Raw genomic sequence first — 17,936 nt, 5'->3', positions numbered from 1 at the left:
CATACGAGCCGATGATTATGGGCTTGGAAGCATCGGGAACGCGTATTACAGCGGATGCAGTGAAAGCGAAAATCCTCCAGGACGTGAAAATCGGCGGCATTTTGGCGGGTGGCAGCAAGGAAGAGGCTTTCTACAGCAAGAAAAAGACGGCTGGTAGCAAGAAGAAGACTGACAAATCGAAGATCCAGTGCTACAGGTGCAAGCAATTTGGTCACTTTGCTTCGGAGTGTCAGCAGAAAGGACCGAATGAACCGAAGGACAAGAAGGAAAAATCCGGTAAAAGGAACGCAGCGATGACCACCTTTGAGAACCCGAGGAAAAGTGAATCGGACTGGTTCTTCGATTCAGGAGCTACATCGCACATGTGCAGTAGTAAGGCGTTTTTGCTGAACGTGCAGGAAACGTCACAGCGCGTGAGTGTAGCCAACGACGCTGAACTGTCCGTAGTTGCTACCGGGAGTGTGGAGCTAGAGGCAGACATTGGAGAAGAGCCCTGCGACTTGACGATGTCCGATGTATTGTGCGTTCCGGATATAGCGATCAACCTTCTTTCGGTCAGCAGGATGTGCAGTAAGGGCTACAGCGTTCAGTTCACGAAGGAAACGTGCGAGGTGCGGTCCAATAGCGGCGAGTTGGTTGCCGTTGGTCAGGAGACAAGTGGTCTGTACAAGCTGTGTTTGACCAACAAGCAAATGTCGTGCGCTGTGAAGTCGAAGGATGACATCATACTGTGGCATCGGAGAATGGGGCATCTAAACGAGCAGAGTTTGATCAAGCTCCGAAGGTTGGCTGATGGGATTGATTTCGGTAACGCCAAGATTCCTGCTTGTGTCACCTGCTTGGAAGGGAAACACTTTCGACAGCCGTTCAACAACGAGGGCACTCGTGCGACCGAGGTGCTGGAGCTGGTCCACTCGGACCTGTGCGGTCCGATGGAGGAGGAATCGATCGGCGGAAGTAAATATTTCCTGTCGTTCATCGACGATGCGAGTCGCAAGTTGGTCGTGTATTTTCTCCAGTCGAAAACAGAGGTACTCGAATGCTTCAAAGAGTACAAAGCTAGGTACAAAGCATTGATGGAGAATCAGACCGGAAAAAGGATCAAAGGACTTCGAACTGATAATGGCACCGAATATGTGAACACCGGCATGAAACGGTTCCTGCGCAGCTGCGGTATTCGTCACGAAATGACAGTACCGTATAATCCGGAGCAGAATGGGCTAGCGGAGCACATGAACAGGACCGTTGTGGAGAAAGCTCGTTGTTTGTTGCTGGATGCAGACCTGGATAAGCGCTTCTGGGCGGAAGCTACGGCGATGGCGACTTTCCTGGTTAACCGATCACCGACTAAAGGTGTTCCGGTGACGCCGGAGGAGCGTTTCACTGGAAAGCGACCAGACTTGTCGGAACTGAGGGTTTTTGGTGCAAAGGTGATGTGCTACATTCCCAAGCAACGCAGGCGTAAGTGGGATGCCAAGTCCGAACCGGGAATCTTTGTTGGCTTTGCATATCAGTCGAAAGGATATCGAGTGTACCTGCCAAAGACGAAAACGGTGAAAGTCGTTCGTGATGTAGTTTTTCTCAGCGAGGAGGAACAGCGTTCGGTGGAATCTCAGGACGTAGTGTTGCCAAAAAGTCGAACGATGACGAACGAAATTATTTTTGGTGACGAATCAGGCGCAGGGGGAGTTGATCAAACGGAGGAAACTTCAGAAGCCAGCGACGAAGATAGCAGTCAGCCGGAAGATGTTTCAGAAGCCAGCGATGGAGATGGCAGTGAGCCGGAAGATGTTGCAGAAGCCGACGACGACGATGGCCCCGGACCGTTGTATGTCAGTGCAATCGAATCTCTAGAACCAACCTCAGCAGAAACCGTCGCGCTCCCTTCACAATCTGTAGATCCTCTCGCGATCAGGCGCAGTGAACGGGAGCGCAATATCCCAGGCAAGTATCAAGATTATAATATGACGTACAGTGTTATTCCTAAAAGGTTGTCCGTGTCTCAGGAATCATCGAAGGAGCCGCAGTCTTTCCAAGAAGCGATGGAGTCCGATGAGAAGCAGTTGTGGCAGCGTGCTATGGAAGCCGAGTTCGAGGCGCTGATGTCGAATAACACCTGGGAGCTGACCGACCTACCACCAGGACGCAAGGCCCTAAAGTGCAAGTGGGTACTGAAGAAGAAGATGAACTCTGACGGATCGCTGGATCGACACAAAGCTCGTGTCGTAATCAAGGGGTTTTTGTAAGTGAAGGGCATCGATTACAACGAGACCTACTCCTACTCCCGTTGTCAGATATGCCAGTATCCGATATCTGATGGGCATGGCAGCGCAGCTAGACTTGCAGATTCATCAGATGGATGCAGTCACTGCCTTTTTGTAAGGGGAACTGTCCGATGAAGAGATATTCATGGAGCAACCTGAGGGGTTTGTTCAGAAGGATCCAAGAAAGGTTTGTCGATTAAAAAGGCTCTGTACGGCCTTAAACAAGCCAGCCGTGTCTGGAACGTGAAGTTGGACACGGATCTGAAGAGAATTGGCTTCAGACGATCCAGTTATGACCCTTGCGTGTATTTGATGTCGGATGGGAAGCGAATCATCATAGTTGCAGTTTACGTGGACGATTTGCTATTGTTCTCGAATGCTCTGGAGTGGCTCGATGCAGTTAAAGGTCAACTGTCAGCAAGGTTCCGCATGAAGGATTTGGGCGAGGCCCGCCAAGTGCTTGGAATGCGGATCACCAGGAACGGTGGCACTATCGTGCTGGATCAACAGCGATACATCGAGGAGCTGCTTCAGAAATACAACATGGTGGACTGTAATCCGACATCGACACCGGCCGAAGTGAGCCAGAGGCTCGTAAAAGCAATGAGTCCGAAAACCGAACAGGAGAAAGCAAGGATGCAGAATGTTCCGTACCGTGAGCTAGTGGGTGGACTACTGTTCTTGTCTCAATGCACTCGTCCCGACATAGCGTATGCCGTGAATGCAGTTAGCAGTTTTTGCAGTAATCCGGGTGAAGCCCATTGGACAGCGGCCAAGCGCATTCTACGGTACCTTCAGGGTACCAAATCGTTCGGATTGGTCTTCCAGAAGATGGCGAACCCAGTGCTCGAGGGGTTTAGCGATGCGGACTGGGGAAACGATCCTGACTCGAGGCGCTCGGTCACAGGATATTTGTTCCAGTTGTGAGGCGGATCGGTGTCTTGGAGCAGCCGGAAACAGCCGACTGTTGCGCTTTCTACGATGGAAGCCGAATACATGGCCTTGTCGGCGGCATCACAAGAGGCTCTGTGGTGGCGTGGCTTCTGTGCGGAGTTGTTGGGCAAGAAGGAACCGATTGTCATTCATTGCGACAACCGTAGTGCGATGTGCCTAGCGGAGAAGGAGATCGGGAACTCGCCGAGAAGTAAGCACATCGACGTGCGACATCATTTTGTCAGAGAGCAGCTGGAGAACCACACTATGCAGTTGAAGTACATCCGTTCTGGTGACCAGAAGGCAGACGCGCTGACAAAGGCGGTCCCTGGACAATTCAAAGCAGTGTTCGGAATCTCTCAAATTCTTAGTTAAGGGGGAGTGTTGACTAGTGTAACTTAAGAATTTGCTCAGCCGTGTTTTTACCCTATATTTGCTACTCTTAAATAAACGTGCATCATTCAGTCCTATCAAACGAACCAAAACAAACGCGTGTTTTTTCTTTTCGCTCTGCAAATTCCCATACTATCACTATGAGATTATATGTGTTTAATTGGAAATAGGAATAACTTTTCGGTCATCAAAACAAAACTTTATTTTTCTCGGATAGGTGCGAATGTTCAGGTCGGCGCACAATAGGCCTTTTTAATAGAAACTCTAGAAACTAAACGATCGATTCAACCTCTGGTGGTGAATAGGAGAACGTCAAAAAGAGTGTTGTGAGCATAATTTTGGGCCTTGAGACATAGGAAGCGGAACACTTTTTTACTTTCCCTGATCAATTGATTCATCTGAGATGCTGCAAAACTTAATCTACAGTTGAAAAATTTAATTCTGTAACGTTTTTGAAAAGATCCTGCTGGTGTTCAGGAATATTTTTGTTGAGAAAAATGGATAGTTAGAAATGTGCCTTAGTGGTTATGGTCTTCCGGATTTCTTGTGTGTGAATAGTTAAGGTGCAAATCATTTCAGATTTGTGGAAAATCGTACAATTAGACAATTACCGATGGAAATTGGCAAGATTTTGAATGAAAAATGCTGTTATTTGCGTTGGGGAAAATACTTATTCTGATGTAAACAAACGGTTTGGTTGACGTTTCTTCTCGAACTCGCGTGGCGCACTCTACGTTGGTGGTGCATTAAAAAGGCGTATAGATACGTTTTCAGTTTTTTGACAGTATGCCCATGCATTATCTGTCAAAAAACACGAAAACGTATCTATTGTGCGCCGGCCTTTACTTTCGACATAATGAAAGGACAAGTTCACGGATAGAAATCTCCTTATACCTTTTTGCAAATTTCTATTGCTGATTATTCATAAAATGTATAAGTCAACTAATAAGCAGACACCTTGCAAAAAGTTAATGAAGCTCATGTGTCAAATGAAATGTATAAGCAGTCACACATACCTTTTTTGCATTCTTATAGGACCTATGTGGTTTGTCTTATGGAATATATAAGGTTGATGTTTTGGCAAAAATATATAAGTGAAACAAATGAATAAAATAATTGATTTTCGTTTCGTGTTGATATCAATGAAATCGTACTCGTAATTAAAAGAGTTCCAGTGTACCAAAATTGATGAAATCTTGGATGTCGGTTCCATTTTAATGCAGATAACGAATATGTATCTACACAATACCTCCAAACAACCCAATTAGCGACTGGACCAAAAACTACCCCCTAATTGGAGCCACCCTATCATTTCTTCCGGCTCACATCTTCAATTGCACTGCTTTACCGACACATCTGACTATATACTTTGACGTTTTGTCTCGCAACTCCGACAGCATCGTCAAAACGAAAATCAACAAACTCATCGCTGTCATAACCTCAAATCACCTTCCACAGCAGCGAGCGGTGTATAGTTTTGTTCCCTTCGTCTTTCGTTGAAATCGGGAAAATTTCGCAAAACTTCTAACGATTAGCGTACACTTGTGATCTATTACCGTAAACAAACCATCCGGCAAGCATGTCCCGTGGAAGTAGCGCTGGGTTCGACCGTCACATTACGATTTTCTCTCCCGAGGGTCGTCTCTATCAAGTTGGTAAGTGACGGAGCTCGGAAATTTTTTGTTTGGGTGACAAGGCAAATCACTGCTGAAATTCCCTTCTTCAGAATATGCCTTCAAGGCAATCAACCAGGAAGGACTAACCTCGATTGCCCTCAAGGGAAAGGATGTGGCAGTGGTGGCCACCCAGAAGAAGATCCCAGACAAGCTGATCGATCCGGCCACTGTGACGCATCTGTATCGCCTGACGAAGCAGATCGGATGTGTGATGACCGGCCGGATTGCCGATTCCAAGTCGCAGGTGCAGCGGGCTCGCTACGAGGCGGCCAACTGGCGATACAAGTACGGCTACGAAATGCCGGTGGATGTGCTGTGCCGGAGAATGGCCGATATCTCCCAGGTCTACACGCAGAATGCTGAAATGAGACCGCTGGGATGCAGTGAGTAGATTGGGGGGAGGATTTATTTTCAACTTAATTTAACGCAAATCCCCACGATTTCAGGTATGGTGCTGATCGCGTACGACGACGAAAATGGGCCGTGCGTGTATAAAACGGACCCGGCCGGATACTACTGCGGCTACCGGGCCATCTCGGTCGGCGTGAAGCAAACTGAAGCCAACAGCTATCTGGAGAAGAAGCTGAAGAAAAAGACCGACTTTAACGAGGAGGAAGCCATCCAGCTGGCCATCACCTGCCTGTCCACGGTCCTGGCAGTGGACTTTAAAACGTCGGAAATCGAGCTGGGGGTGGTCAGCAAGGACAAGCCCGACTTCCGAACGCTGAACGAGGACGAAATCGAAGTCCATCTGACCGCTATCGCCGAGAAGGATTAATCACCGATGATAATATTTACGTACGATTTTCCATTATTATTCAGTTTATTCTCCAATTCAGTGGGTGGAAATACACATTTACTTTAAAAAATAAGAAATCTTACGGATCTAGAGCTTACATTTTACTTCCCTGCTGCGGTGGCTTGCGGATTTCGCAGCACCAGGATGACCGAATCGCCTCGCAGGAACATCTTCGAGATGAACCGGTCCTTGTTGACGGGTTTGACCTTTTTCTTGCCTTTGCCGGTCCGCGGAACTTCGGTCCACATTTCTTTGACGTTCTCCAGCACCATGTTGCAGTGCCGATCGAAGGCTTTGACCCGTCCGAGCAGTTTCTTGTTGTTGCGGCAGTTAATCAGTACCTGAGTGTTGTTCTTCACCGACTGGGTTAGCACGGACAGCGGGCCGGTGTTGAATTCCTCTTCCTCCTGGCGGGCGAGCTCCTCCGGGGTCAGCTCGGATTTTGGTTTAGCGAGGGCCCTGGTGGTGGGGGAGTTTGATTAGCACGGTGGCGCACTCGAATGGAAGCTTGGTACTTACATTTTTCTGCTGGTTTTATCGAAACCTGATGGGATAAACGCACTAAACAAATTGTCTCGTGCGGTAGCAAGCAAACAAGAAATAAGAGTCAGTAAACGCAGCTGTCAAACTACTGTACACTGAAAAAAAAAATGTCCGAGACTAAATCGTATACGCAAATCTCACGTAACATTTGATAAAGGTCTATTATCTTTGGTTAACAAAACTTTTAAGACACTTTTCGCGCGAACCGAAGTACGCCCGCATAAACGCGAACCATAAATTGACCTTACCTAAAATGGTTAAAAATTGTTTATAATCCCTGCTAAACTTTAACTGAAATGGTTATGGAACTTTACATGAACGTTTAATGATAAAGTTTCAACCATATGTATTATGTTTTTTTGGAACTGGACCTTACAAATAATGGGTTGTTAAGAACCATTACCGTTCCAAATTCTTGTTTTCTCCATACATTTTCGGAAAGAGAACTATATTAGAACCTTTTAACTTATGGTTTGAGAACTTTAATGGTAATGGTTATGGTAGTCAGTAAGGTCCACGAATAGTTTTGTAACATCGATCAACTTTATGTGGAATATATCGCGAATTGGTTGCCTGTAATTTACTGATTACCAATTCACGATATATTCCACGTAAAGTTGAGCGATAATACAAAACCATTAATGGACCTTACTGACTACCATAACCATTACCATCAATGTTCTCAAATCATAAGTAAAAACGTTCTTATATAGTTCTCTTTCTGAAAATGTATGGAGAAAACAAGAATTTGGAATGGTAATGGTTCTTAACAACCCATTATTTGTAAGGTCCAGTTCCAAAAAACCATAATACATAAGGTTGAAACTTCATCATTAAACGTTCATGTAAAGTTCCATAACCATTTCAGTTAAAGTTTAGCAGGGATTATAAACAATTTTTAACCATTTTAGGTAAGGTCAATTTATGGTTCGCGTTTATGCGGGCGCCCACACGAACCAAGAATGCTATCGGGAAGGGGAGGATTTCCCCTAATTTCACATTCAATGTTTGCTGGGTTGATTTCTTAATGACAATAACTCAGTGCTAACATTTGAAAACGGCACAAAAGCCATTTGTAAACAAATGGTTTGTGGGCCCTTTACTCACTACTTGAAGTACACCCACGCGACACAACAGCAACATCGGGTAGGGGAAATTTTCCCCTTCCTGACGATGCTGTTGGTTTGCGTGGGCGTTCTTCGGGTAGCGAGTAAAGGGCCCACAAACCATTTGTTTACATATGGCTTTTGCGCCGTTTTCAAATGTTAGCACTGAACTCATGGTTAATTTTTTATTAAAGGTTAATTGATAAAAGTTAAAATGATAAAATTTAATGATGTGCTAAAAACATTAAATAGTAAATGTTAAAAGCGTAAATGTTAAATTATTACTGTCAATTGATAAATTTGAAATGTTGAATGTAAAATGAAAATGTGAAATATATATAATGGTAATTGTAATATGTTAACTGAAAAAAATTAAATGTAAAACACAAAATGTGGTTAAATGTTAAATGTTTAATGTCACATGATAAGTTACGAATCAAAGGTTTTACATGTTTTACATTAATTTTAAAATACAAAATGTTAAATGCAATATGTCAAATTTTGTTCACATCATGTCAAATGTGAAATGCTAAATGCTAAATATAAAAGGTTTAATGTAGAATTTGAAATGCTAATTGTTAAATACTAAATGATAAAATAATATAATATTAAATTTAAAATGTTAAATGCAAAATTTTATATGTTGAATGCAAAATGTCAAATCAGGCCAACATTTCATTACGGTGAAACTGGTTTTGTAAACAATGACATCAACCAGTGATTTCTCACAAATAAAAGCTCACTCCTGCAAATTAAAGATGCCAGCTGGATAGAGGATTTGCTAATTTGCATGTGTGAGCTTTTATTCGCGAGAAATCGACGGCTGAAGCCATTTTTTTTACAAAAGCAGTTTAGTTCTTTTGAATTGTTGTATGCTAAATTCTAAATGCTAAACGTTCAATGTTAATGTTAAATGTTAAATTTGAAATTCTAAATGTTTAAAGTATAATGTTGAATATTAAATGCTAAAATTTTTATATAAAATTTTCAACATTCAATGTTAACTATTAATGTTGAGTATGATAAATTCATTTTAAAAAGTTTCATATTATATGTTCGATGTATTATATGCTAAATGGTATATAGTTAAATGTTAAACTTACAAATGAACAAAATTTAGGGTTAAAGCACAAACGAAGTGACAGACGGAGCGGCTCGGTGACTAACCTGCTATTTAAATTTTTCAGTGTATTACATGGCAACACCACTACTACTGGATTGTACCACATGGCAACACTACTACTGGATTGTACTAGCATTTTCACCAAATGTGTCAGAATGTTTTGGTTCTATCTCTTTCACTCTACTCAAAACTGAAATGCATAAAAAAATGACAAAATGATACGCACTCTTTGCACACTGTCAAAGAATCAATGTACACAAAATCAACTTTGTGCAAAACCAAAACAAAAATACTATCCCATGTGGTGGATGATGGCACAAGCTTCTAAGAAAATTCTATTACAGCGAACCACATTATTTTAATTGATTTCTTCGCCAGTTAGTCGTCTGTCACTTCGTTTGTGGTTAAAGTCCATATAGATTAGCATTACATATATAAATTAAAAATTTAAATTTTCAGTCAATGTTTTAAATTCAACACCAAAACTTTTGTTTTTTTTCAGTGCAGTTTGATTGCGGTCGAGCTCGGTGGTCGAAACAATCGCAGCGTGTCGGAGTTGATAATGATATTGCTCTTCTTTATCGGCAAACGTGAACGAGGGGTGCTTGCATGAAATCGAGCATGAAATCGAGCATGAAATCAGGGGAAACATGGCAGAAGGGTCTAACTTGAAACGTAAACAATGACCGTCGGTTTCTTACGAAAGACAACAAAGCCACTCAAACTAACTAAATCATCTGACAGAGAAATGTTTGTTCTATGAGCTAGTGTAGTCAGATTCCGTGGGTGTGTGGTCATTCAAGAGAAATCGACAGACGTTTACGTTTCGAGTTGTACCCTTCTGACAAGTTTTCCCTGAAATATAAACTTAAAGTCGGTGCAAACATTTAAAAAGGGCGAAATCGCTTTTGTAAGGAATGGATTTAGTCACCGATTCCTCGTGATAAAAAGCTCACACATGCAAAGTAACCCTAATAAAAAATAACCATAAACGAACGATAACCCAAATCATTGAACTATTCCACAAATGGTTTGGATGATACCCAGAACACGTCGTTAAGCAAATTAACCATACAATTTTTATTAGGGAAGTACACCATTATTTAAAACAATGTTTCTTCTATCAGCTGGACTCGGTAAGTTGCCGGAGTGAGCTTCTATTGGTGAGAAATCAGCCGATGAAGTAATTGACTACTTTGTCAAGTAGTTTTGGCGTGACTTTCTACCAGCGATTTCACAAAACTGGACCAAATAATTTATATTTTTTTATGTAACGCACAAATCAAGAGCAAATTTTCATTATGTCGTAAGTAACATTCGCACCGATCCGAGAAAAATAAAGTTTTGTTTGGATGACCGAAAATTTATTTCTATTTCCAATTAAACACATATAATCCCATAGTGATAGCAATGTTTAACATATTCAGCCGGGTTTTAATCATACAAAGGCAAATCGCTAGCTTTCATGCTAAGAAATACTGGTTTTTAAGTCAAAAGATATTATACGTCGTTTGGTGGCCCCTATTGTTACTTAAGTCAAAGTGTATTTACCAGGATATTCGGGAGAATTATCAATTACGTCTCCTTACGTGCAGCCCATTCATCATTTTAGGACCACCGAGATCATCTTAGCAACAAACAGTTCGATTTATTCACTTTAATAATGAGAAAGCGAAACGACGAAAGTACACTTTTCACGGGTTTCTCAGTGCTGTTACTTAAGGCAAACGGCATCTCCATAGAAATCGGGTGACTTAAGTAACATCGAAAACTATTTTGATCGGAAGGTGATTACGTCAAAAAGCAATTCGACTGGTAAATAAATTTAAAAATGGGATGTGATTCTATATTTGGACAGTATATAGTGTAATAGCAGGAGCATCGATTGACACTGATAGCTCGACTTTGTTTACCTTTGTTACATTCGACGTAATGAAAATTTGCTCTTAATGTTGGTTACTTTTCTCGAGGTTCTAGAAGAAAAAATCTCAAAATAATGTTTGCAATTCAAATAAGGTAGTGGAATTAAATTGACAGCAACTGCTGAATCAATTGTATGAACGAGGGATGCTCCGGATGCACATCAATGCTTGGGAAGGCGGATGATAGAGGGTTCCAGTGTGCATGCAAAATTGGCGTTGACGGCGACTCTGTAGCTCTTTACTTCTATGAGAAAATCCATAAGCAAACGTCAGACTGTGCGTGAAACATGACGGACTTTGTACTATCCTTTCACTCAACCGAAAATTCACATAAGAAACTTTCAATCTTTGCTAAAAGAGACGATTTTTCGACGGTGCCGTCAACGCCAATACGCTTGACGATATTTTTTGAAGAATTCAGTGCCAACATTTCAAAGGGGCGTAATTGATTTTGTAAACAATGACTTAAGTCGTCAATTTCTCACGAATGAAATCTTACCTCTCCAAAATAACAATGCTAGCTGGTAGAAGAAACATTCCTCTACCTGTTGGTGTCATTATTTTTCATGAGTGAGCTTTTATTCGCGAGAAATCGACGGCTAAAGCCATTGTTTACAAATGCAATTACGCCCTTTGAAATGTTGGCACTGAATTTTCTTTTAAGAGCTATGTTCAGGAGGTAGGTAACTATGCCACATTGCTAATTTTTTAATCAATTCTGGCACCACTGCTGATAGTTTTTACAGGAAAAAAAGAACCGTCGTACCGTTCTATAATTGCCGGGATAGGTAAACATTCTGGATCTGGATTTACAATCTCCAATCCGAAGAAAAGGAAGTCCGGAACCGGTTGAGATCCGCGAATGCAGCAGCATCAGGAGGAACAGACGCAACTAATTAGTTTCTGATATATGAAAGTCAGTGCTGTAGGCACAGAGAACAGACATCCAAGTCAAATTCCTTAGGTGTGTAAGCAATTTAACTGCTATTTTGAATTTAAATTTTAAACTAGCAATATCATGGTGACGCTAGTGTCGCTGTCCATCGACGTCGACGACCGGCAGACGTCATCTTAACATTAATGTCAAAATTGTTGTGACCAAACCGATCAAAACATGAGCCGCAAGTACGAGTTTTATTGGTGCGCAAATAAACAAGGTGTTACCAAGCGAAAATCAGACGCAGGTGTGGCTTCAACGATGCCCCGAACGCTTTTAAATTCGGTAGCGCCTTCAAGTAAGCAATGATAGCAGCTGCTGATGAAAATTCTTTTGACGGGAAGACCTGCGCAAACGATCATGCACTTCCTATTCTAAATGAGAATGATTTGGATCATTTCCCGTTGCCGGATCAAGATGAATATTCAGACTACGACTTTGAACCTCTTGACGTTAACGTTCCCACGGTCACGGCACAGCATGACGATGATTTTTGAAGATTATTTGTTTAATTTACTAAAGTCATCAATTTCTTCGTACTCGGTACACATACCGAATAGTACTTTGTATGCTATAGGATTGGTGGCCCTGTGGTGTTTCAAAGTGAAGTACCGGAATTTTCGGAACAGGAGAGGTGTTGTTAAAGAACGTTTGAAGACTTACCATGATTACAACTCTTTCGATTGTTTGGCAGACTTGTCGATTTTGTTTTCAATAATTTCATTCAAAAATTCCTAGCCGAGGTGCGGTTCCAGCACAAAATTGCCGAGAACAAAAAACGTCAGAAAAAAACAAAACCGGAAAACATTCCGGATGAATTTGCCTGCTGAAAAGTAATTTACCACTATCAATAATACATGACACTTCGAATCAAATTCAAACATAATCACTGTTACAATCAATCAGCACAATATTAACATTTCACCGCTAAGATTTTTATTCGAAAATTATGGTTCCGCAGAAACTCGATGGATTTCCGTTGTTTTGTCTTGTTTGAAACACGGTGAATAAGGTCAACCTCAATTTTAGTTCAGTTTACTCGTTAATCGCAAAAAGTGATAACTCGAGTCGCGACATTTTGTATGGCGGCGCTAGTGTTTCTAACGTATTTTATTTATTTCCGAAAAATTTGTTTAAGCTTGGATGTCTGTTCTCTGTGCTGTAGGTTCTCACCAGCAGCAGCTCACGACAAATTGAATTTGCCCTTGGAGTAGGAACTATTGCCACCAACCGGAATTCTACGGGTAGAATTGCACGCATTGCTTGGTCCTCCTTCCCGGGTGGCACGTGGCCGTTCGTTTTCCTCCTGCAGTGAGGTCTCATATTCGGACACGTTACCCAGAACGGTAGCCACCAGCTGACTAGTATTTGATTTCTGCAGCTGCATAACGATTAGGGAACTCTGATGCTGCTGCTGCTGACGCCATATGTACTTTTTTTTTGCATTAGGCAATACAACATAAGCACAGAAACAAGGTTGCAGAGAGACTTACCCTATGCTTACCCTGGCTATGTCTGTTTGTCTGTGACCATAGTTTCATCACAGATAAACAGACATAACACTCGCAAGTTGTTCATCGAACAAGCATTTAACGGTCAATTTAAAAGTGTCGTAGTTGGTAGTACCACCACCTATGGCGCGCAAAGTCATTTGCCTTGAGTTTGACGTTTACACACTACCGCCATCTGTTCAGCGTACTACCCACCACAGTGTACTCAACAGATGGCGGTAATGTTTTAACGACGATGTTTTACAGTGAGAAATATACAATGTGTTATGTCTGTTTGTCTGTGGTTTCATATAGGTCCCACATTTGTGTGTTGGAAAAACTTTGTTCGTTCGTGTTTTGAACCATTTATGGTAGAGAACTACTCCGGCCTAATCCGCCCAATTTTTATCTTTATCTGATATGTCTAAGTGAATTCAATTGCGCTTTAATGTCGTTTTATTGCGTTAGGACGAGTTTAGAATCCGTAGGCCGTGTTTAGGGACAAGAAGCAGTGTTAGATTGTTAACAATATCTCAACAATTTGTTACTCTTTATCACATCTTTTTGTACGTACGGAAAGGTAAATACGTTTAGAAGGCATCTGCAGTAAAAACATTCTATTTTGTGGAAAAATCCGCTTGAAAAATAGAAGCAAAGGTCGGTAAGTTGGCCCAAAATTAGATCTAAGTCGTTTATTTAGTCGATGTATAGCATTGGAGCACTATTTCATATTCTTCGTCATGATGGTCACTTGTTTATGTGAATTATATTTAACTAGTTAACCGCGGTTCAAATGTCGATGCGTCGCTCTTTAATTTATTGAAAATTTGTTACACTCAAATAAACACATCAAGCTGAACATTACATTAGGTCCTAAGTAACATTGATCGATTCTCTTCGTCGACTTTCTCTTTCGTTAATAACATAAGCACTTAACCGTTTCTTGTTGTGTTTGTCGTATTAGATGGTAGATGAAAGCTTCTTTTATCGATATGTGTGCTGAAAATTCCTGGGAATGTCTTAAGATAGCCGTGGAGATACAAAGAGAAAGTCGACAAGAGAATCTGTCAATGTTACTTAGAACCTAATGCAATGTTCAGCTTGACATGTTCTCAATTAATTCACAACACTATCCAGAAATGTTTCCCAGCAAAAACAAAAGAATAACTGAGTTCAAAGCTCAAAATGGCAAACAAACTGCGTGCAGAACTTAAAAGCACCAACAATCCTATTCATTCTAACAATCAGCCAAATTCGCTAAATTTTCCTAAAACCGCCAACACATTTGCAAATTCGCAAACTATCCTCTATATATTGCACATCTGCACTATAGTATACTACAGGCCAGTTCTACATTCTGACGCTGCACTTTCCGCCCCAAAACACAATCCGGACTGAAAGACCACCACCCCCAAGCCATTCAACGACAGACAGACGCTCCCTCGAGAATGCCACAGCAAGGCACCATCGAAACCCAGCATTTTGGGTTTCGGTTGGATTTCATGAAATGATAATTTGATGTCCACCGCCGGCGAAAACCAAACTGCTCTGATTTTCAACCCCAGCGACAACCGTTTGTTGTCATCCGCCGGTCTGTGGCTGTCTGGTATCGCGCGCGCGGATGTATTCCAGCTACATTTTTGGAATTTCCCAAAGTGCATTTTAGTCCGTGGACTATTTATGGGGACATATACATTTTCAGAGTTAACAGGAAGTAGCTGCTGGTTCGTTGGTTGGAAACCATACAGACCATTTCAGTCGTGGTGATGGAACTGAAAGGGTGAACAAATGCTCGGTTTTGTTAATAAGTATCTGCGGACGGTGGAGTCAATCGATTTTATTTGTAACCTGCTAAATGGTTACATCAAAGATAAATACTTGCGCCTTTGTATATATTTTAGTTTTCACGGAGTAGTTTAGTTTGATTTATTGAATTGAAATTAAAATCTAAAATACAGAATGAATGAACTTAGAATCTACCTCCCTTTATGAACATCCCTATTTCCCTATTCCCACCATTCATAAACCTACCACTTCCATCATGCGCATCATGCGTTACCACCAGCAGTCACAGCAACCGGTGAACACTCGTGTTTTATTCAGTTACCGTGGGGACGTAATTTGTGATTAGCCCCGGTCCTTTTCAAATTGTATCATTATTTATGTACGGCCTTAAATTTGAAATGACTTTTCTCATTCATCTACACGCTAACTTGAAAGTACTCATTAATGAGTGAAAAAAGACCCATTTTGAAGAAAAGTGGCTTAACTCATTAATGATTAAACAATTTTACCCATTAATGAGTATCTGTTACCCATTAATGATTAACAATTACTCATTAATGGGTAACAGATATACTCATTTAATGAGTTAAGCCACTTTTCTTCAAAATGGGTCTTTTTCAACCATTAATGGGTACTTTCAAGTTAGCGTGTAGTGATGACCGATTTTCATTCGAATAATAGATTAATCGATTAACGAACCGAAAAGTAAAATATTTGTAATCGGTTATATCATGCCTTCTGGAAAATTTAATGTTTTTCAGGACAGTTCCATTCGTTTCAGGAGAATTGAGAGAACTTTAGGAAGCTCCGAGAACATCAGGACAGATCAATAAATTTCAAGGATATCGCTTAAATTTTAAAGGAGTTCCGAAAAACTCAGGCAATTTCCGAAAACTTCAGCAATATTCCGAAGGGGCTCATGCAAATTTAAGAAACGTAAGGGAAGTTATAGGAACACATTGTGAGAACATTTTATGGGAAGTTCCGTGCTTATTAATGGCAGTGTCGATAACTTTTAAAAATTAGAAAAATCGGGAAGATGAGAGAACTTCAATGCTGATGTTACAATAAATACAAGAACATTGTGAGAGCGCTTAAGAAATTTCATAATCTTCAAGAAAGTCTAGAGAAAGATGATCAGAGTACTCCAAAACAGCCCGAGGAAATATGGAATATTCCTAAGTACATTTCAGGAATGTTCCAAAAGCTTTAGGGGCATGCGGGGTCTTCAGGGATGTTTTGTGACCATTTGGAAAAATTTATGGATCATTAGAACATCCCCCAGGAGGTCTTTCTTGCGGAAATATGTCCTTGTTTCTTTCGACTGTTCCGTAAGCGCTCTGGCTTCCGACATTCTCCAGATTTATTTTCCAATCTACCTTAGGAAGTTTCTGCCAGCGTCTCCAGGAAGTTTCTTCCGTCTTCTCCAGAAAGTTCAATTAAACTTCTCGCAGAAATGTCTTTCGTCTAGTTCTGAAATTTTGTCCAGTTTGTTTTTTTTTTACTTCTATTGGAAGGTCTTTCCGAGATCACCGTGTGATCAATCTCTATTAAGGGCCACCCACATTAGATCCGTTTGCGTTGCGTTGACGTAAATTTGACAGTTAGACAATAGATTTAGGTGTCACTTTGCCGCAACGCGTCCGATCCGGATCTAATGTGCGTGGGCCTTTAGTGAACGAAAGTTTGTGTCCGGTATGCCACAAGAAGAAGAAAATTAAGGCCATCGGTGAAAGTTCCGGCAATACTGTGTGTCCGGCGCGGAAGAAGCAAATCATCGGATCCAGTGTGCTGCTTGCGTATCCAGCGAGTCACCTCCATCTTGACCACGTTGCACACGTTGGGCTAGTCCACCGATGCCTGCCAGCCGTCCGATGACTCGTCACCGAAGTGCCAGGTGACGATTAATCCCTTAACTACGCAATTCCCTATTTCCTCCATCTTCTTTTGAACTTCACCTTGGATAAGTTTTGGGAAGCATTTCCACCCAATTCCTTTCTGGTCCCGAAGAAACGTGCTCAACTTTTTGGCTCAGCTCTGGTACTCTCTTCGGTCCCAAGCTAATCGATGCACCCCTCGAAACATAGGAAAATCCACGAACCCCTCATTTTATCTGTCAAACTTTCATAGCGAATCAAAACAAACATAGTATAGTGCTAGAATTTCGACTAGCATGGGGTAAGTTAATCGATTTGCTTGGGACCAATGGGCTAGTCAAGTAGTGAGCCAATTTGAAATCGTTAGTTTCGTATTGATTGTTGGTTGTAATCAAGGTAAGCCTTCAAACGTTCTTTTACAACACCGCTCCTGTTCTCATTCCGAAAAATCCGGAACTTCGGTTTAAAACACCACAGGGCCACCAATCCTATAGCATACAAAGTACTATAACAATCAATACGAAACTAACGATTTGAAATTGGCTCACCACTTGACTAGCCTATTGGTCCCAAGCAAACGATTAACGCACCCTAAAGGGTGTCCACGATGAAATTGCCACACTATGAAATTGCTCTAACTTTTTAACCGTTGGGTAGAATTTAATGAAAATTTGGGTGGATTTAGTTCATAGTGCATTATTTACATCCTGCAAGTTTTAAAGTCCTGTGATCAAAACTCGCGGAAATGGAGTCGAAAGAACAGCTCGTGCGTGATGAAATCTTGCGCATTCATCACGAGAACAAGGATCTCTCGCATCGTTCCATCGCTAAAACGTTGGAAATCACGAATTCCACGGTGTCGCGAGTGATTAAGCGGTTCGAGGAACGGTTGACCACCGATCGGAAGCCCAGAAGTGAAGGAAAAAGTATTCCGTACAACACCAAAAATCACAACCGCGTAGTTGGGGCCTTCAACCGAAATCCGAACGCCTCCGTTAGGGATGTGGCTAAGAAGCTGCACCTAAGCCGAAGTTTTGTCCATAAGGCCAAAACTAAGGCTGGGCTTCGAACGTTCAAGGTACAAAAGG

At 41.6% G+C, this 17,936-nt stretch overlaps 2 protein-coding genes across 2 annotated transcripts; one reads left to right on the top strand and one right to left on the bottom strand.

Moving 5' to 3' along the window:
* The first annotated feature begins 5,078 nt into the window (after nt 1-5,078).
* On the top strand, nt 5,079-6,148 carry LOC135697217 (proteasome subunit alpha type-6-like). Its single transcript, XM_065216841.1, has 3 exons — nt 5,079-5,245; nt 5,317-5,649; nt 5,713-6,148. The coding sequence occupies exons 1-3, from the start codon at nt 5,170-5,172 to the stop codon at nt 6,042-6,044; spliced, it is 741 nt and encodes a 246-aa protein (XP_065072913.1). The 5' UTR covers nt 5,079-5,169; the 3' UTR covers nt 6,045-6,148.
* Nucleotides 6,066-6,649, bottom strand: SmD2 (small ribonucleoprotein particle protein SmD2). Its single transcript, XM_065216842.1, has 2 exons — nt 6,585-6,649; nt 6,066-6,524 (listed from the first exon to the last, which is right to left on the bottom strand). Coding segments are annotated over exons 1-2 (360 nt in total). The 5' UTR covers nt 6,587-6,649; the 3' UTR covers nt 6,066-6,166.
* Between the last annotated feature and the right edge of the window lie 11,287 nt (nt 6,650-17,936).

The sequence above is a fragment of the Ochlerotatus camptorhynchus genome, unplaced genomic scaffold, assembly GCF_037179485.1.
Source record: "Ochlerotatus camptorhynchus isolate MF236.1 unplaced genomic scaffold, CSIRO-AGI_Acam_v1.1 ptg000069l, whole genome shotgun sequence".
Taxonomy (NCBI): domain Eukaryota; kingdom Metazoa; phylum Arthropoda; class Insecta; order Diptera; family Culicidae; genus Ochlerotatus; species Ochlerotatus camptorhynchus.
This window is presented reverse-complemented; position numbering and strand designations above follow the sequence as displayed.

Excerpts from the sequence above, each read along its gene's own strand:
- LOC135697217 (XM_065216841.1), top strand. The coding sequence starts at position 5,170 with ATGTCCCGTGGAAGTAGCGCTGGGTTCGACCGTCACATTACGATTTTC. Across the intron at positions 5,246-5,316 it reads GGGTCGTCTCTATCAAGTTG|AATATGCCTTCAAGGCAATC; the intron begins GTAAGTGACGGA and ends TCCCTTCTTCAG. Across the intron at positions 5,650-5,712 it reads AATGAGACCGCTGGGATGCA|GTATGGTGCTGATCGCGTAC; the intron begins GTGAGTAGATTG and ends CCACGATTTCAG.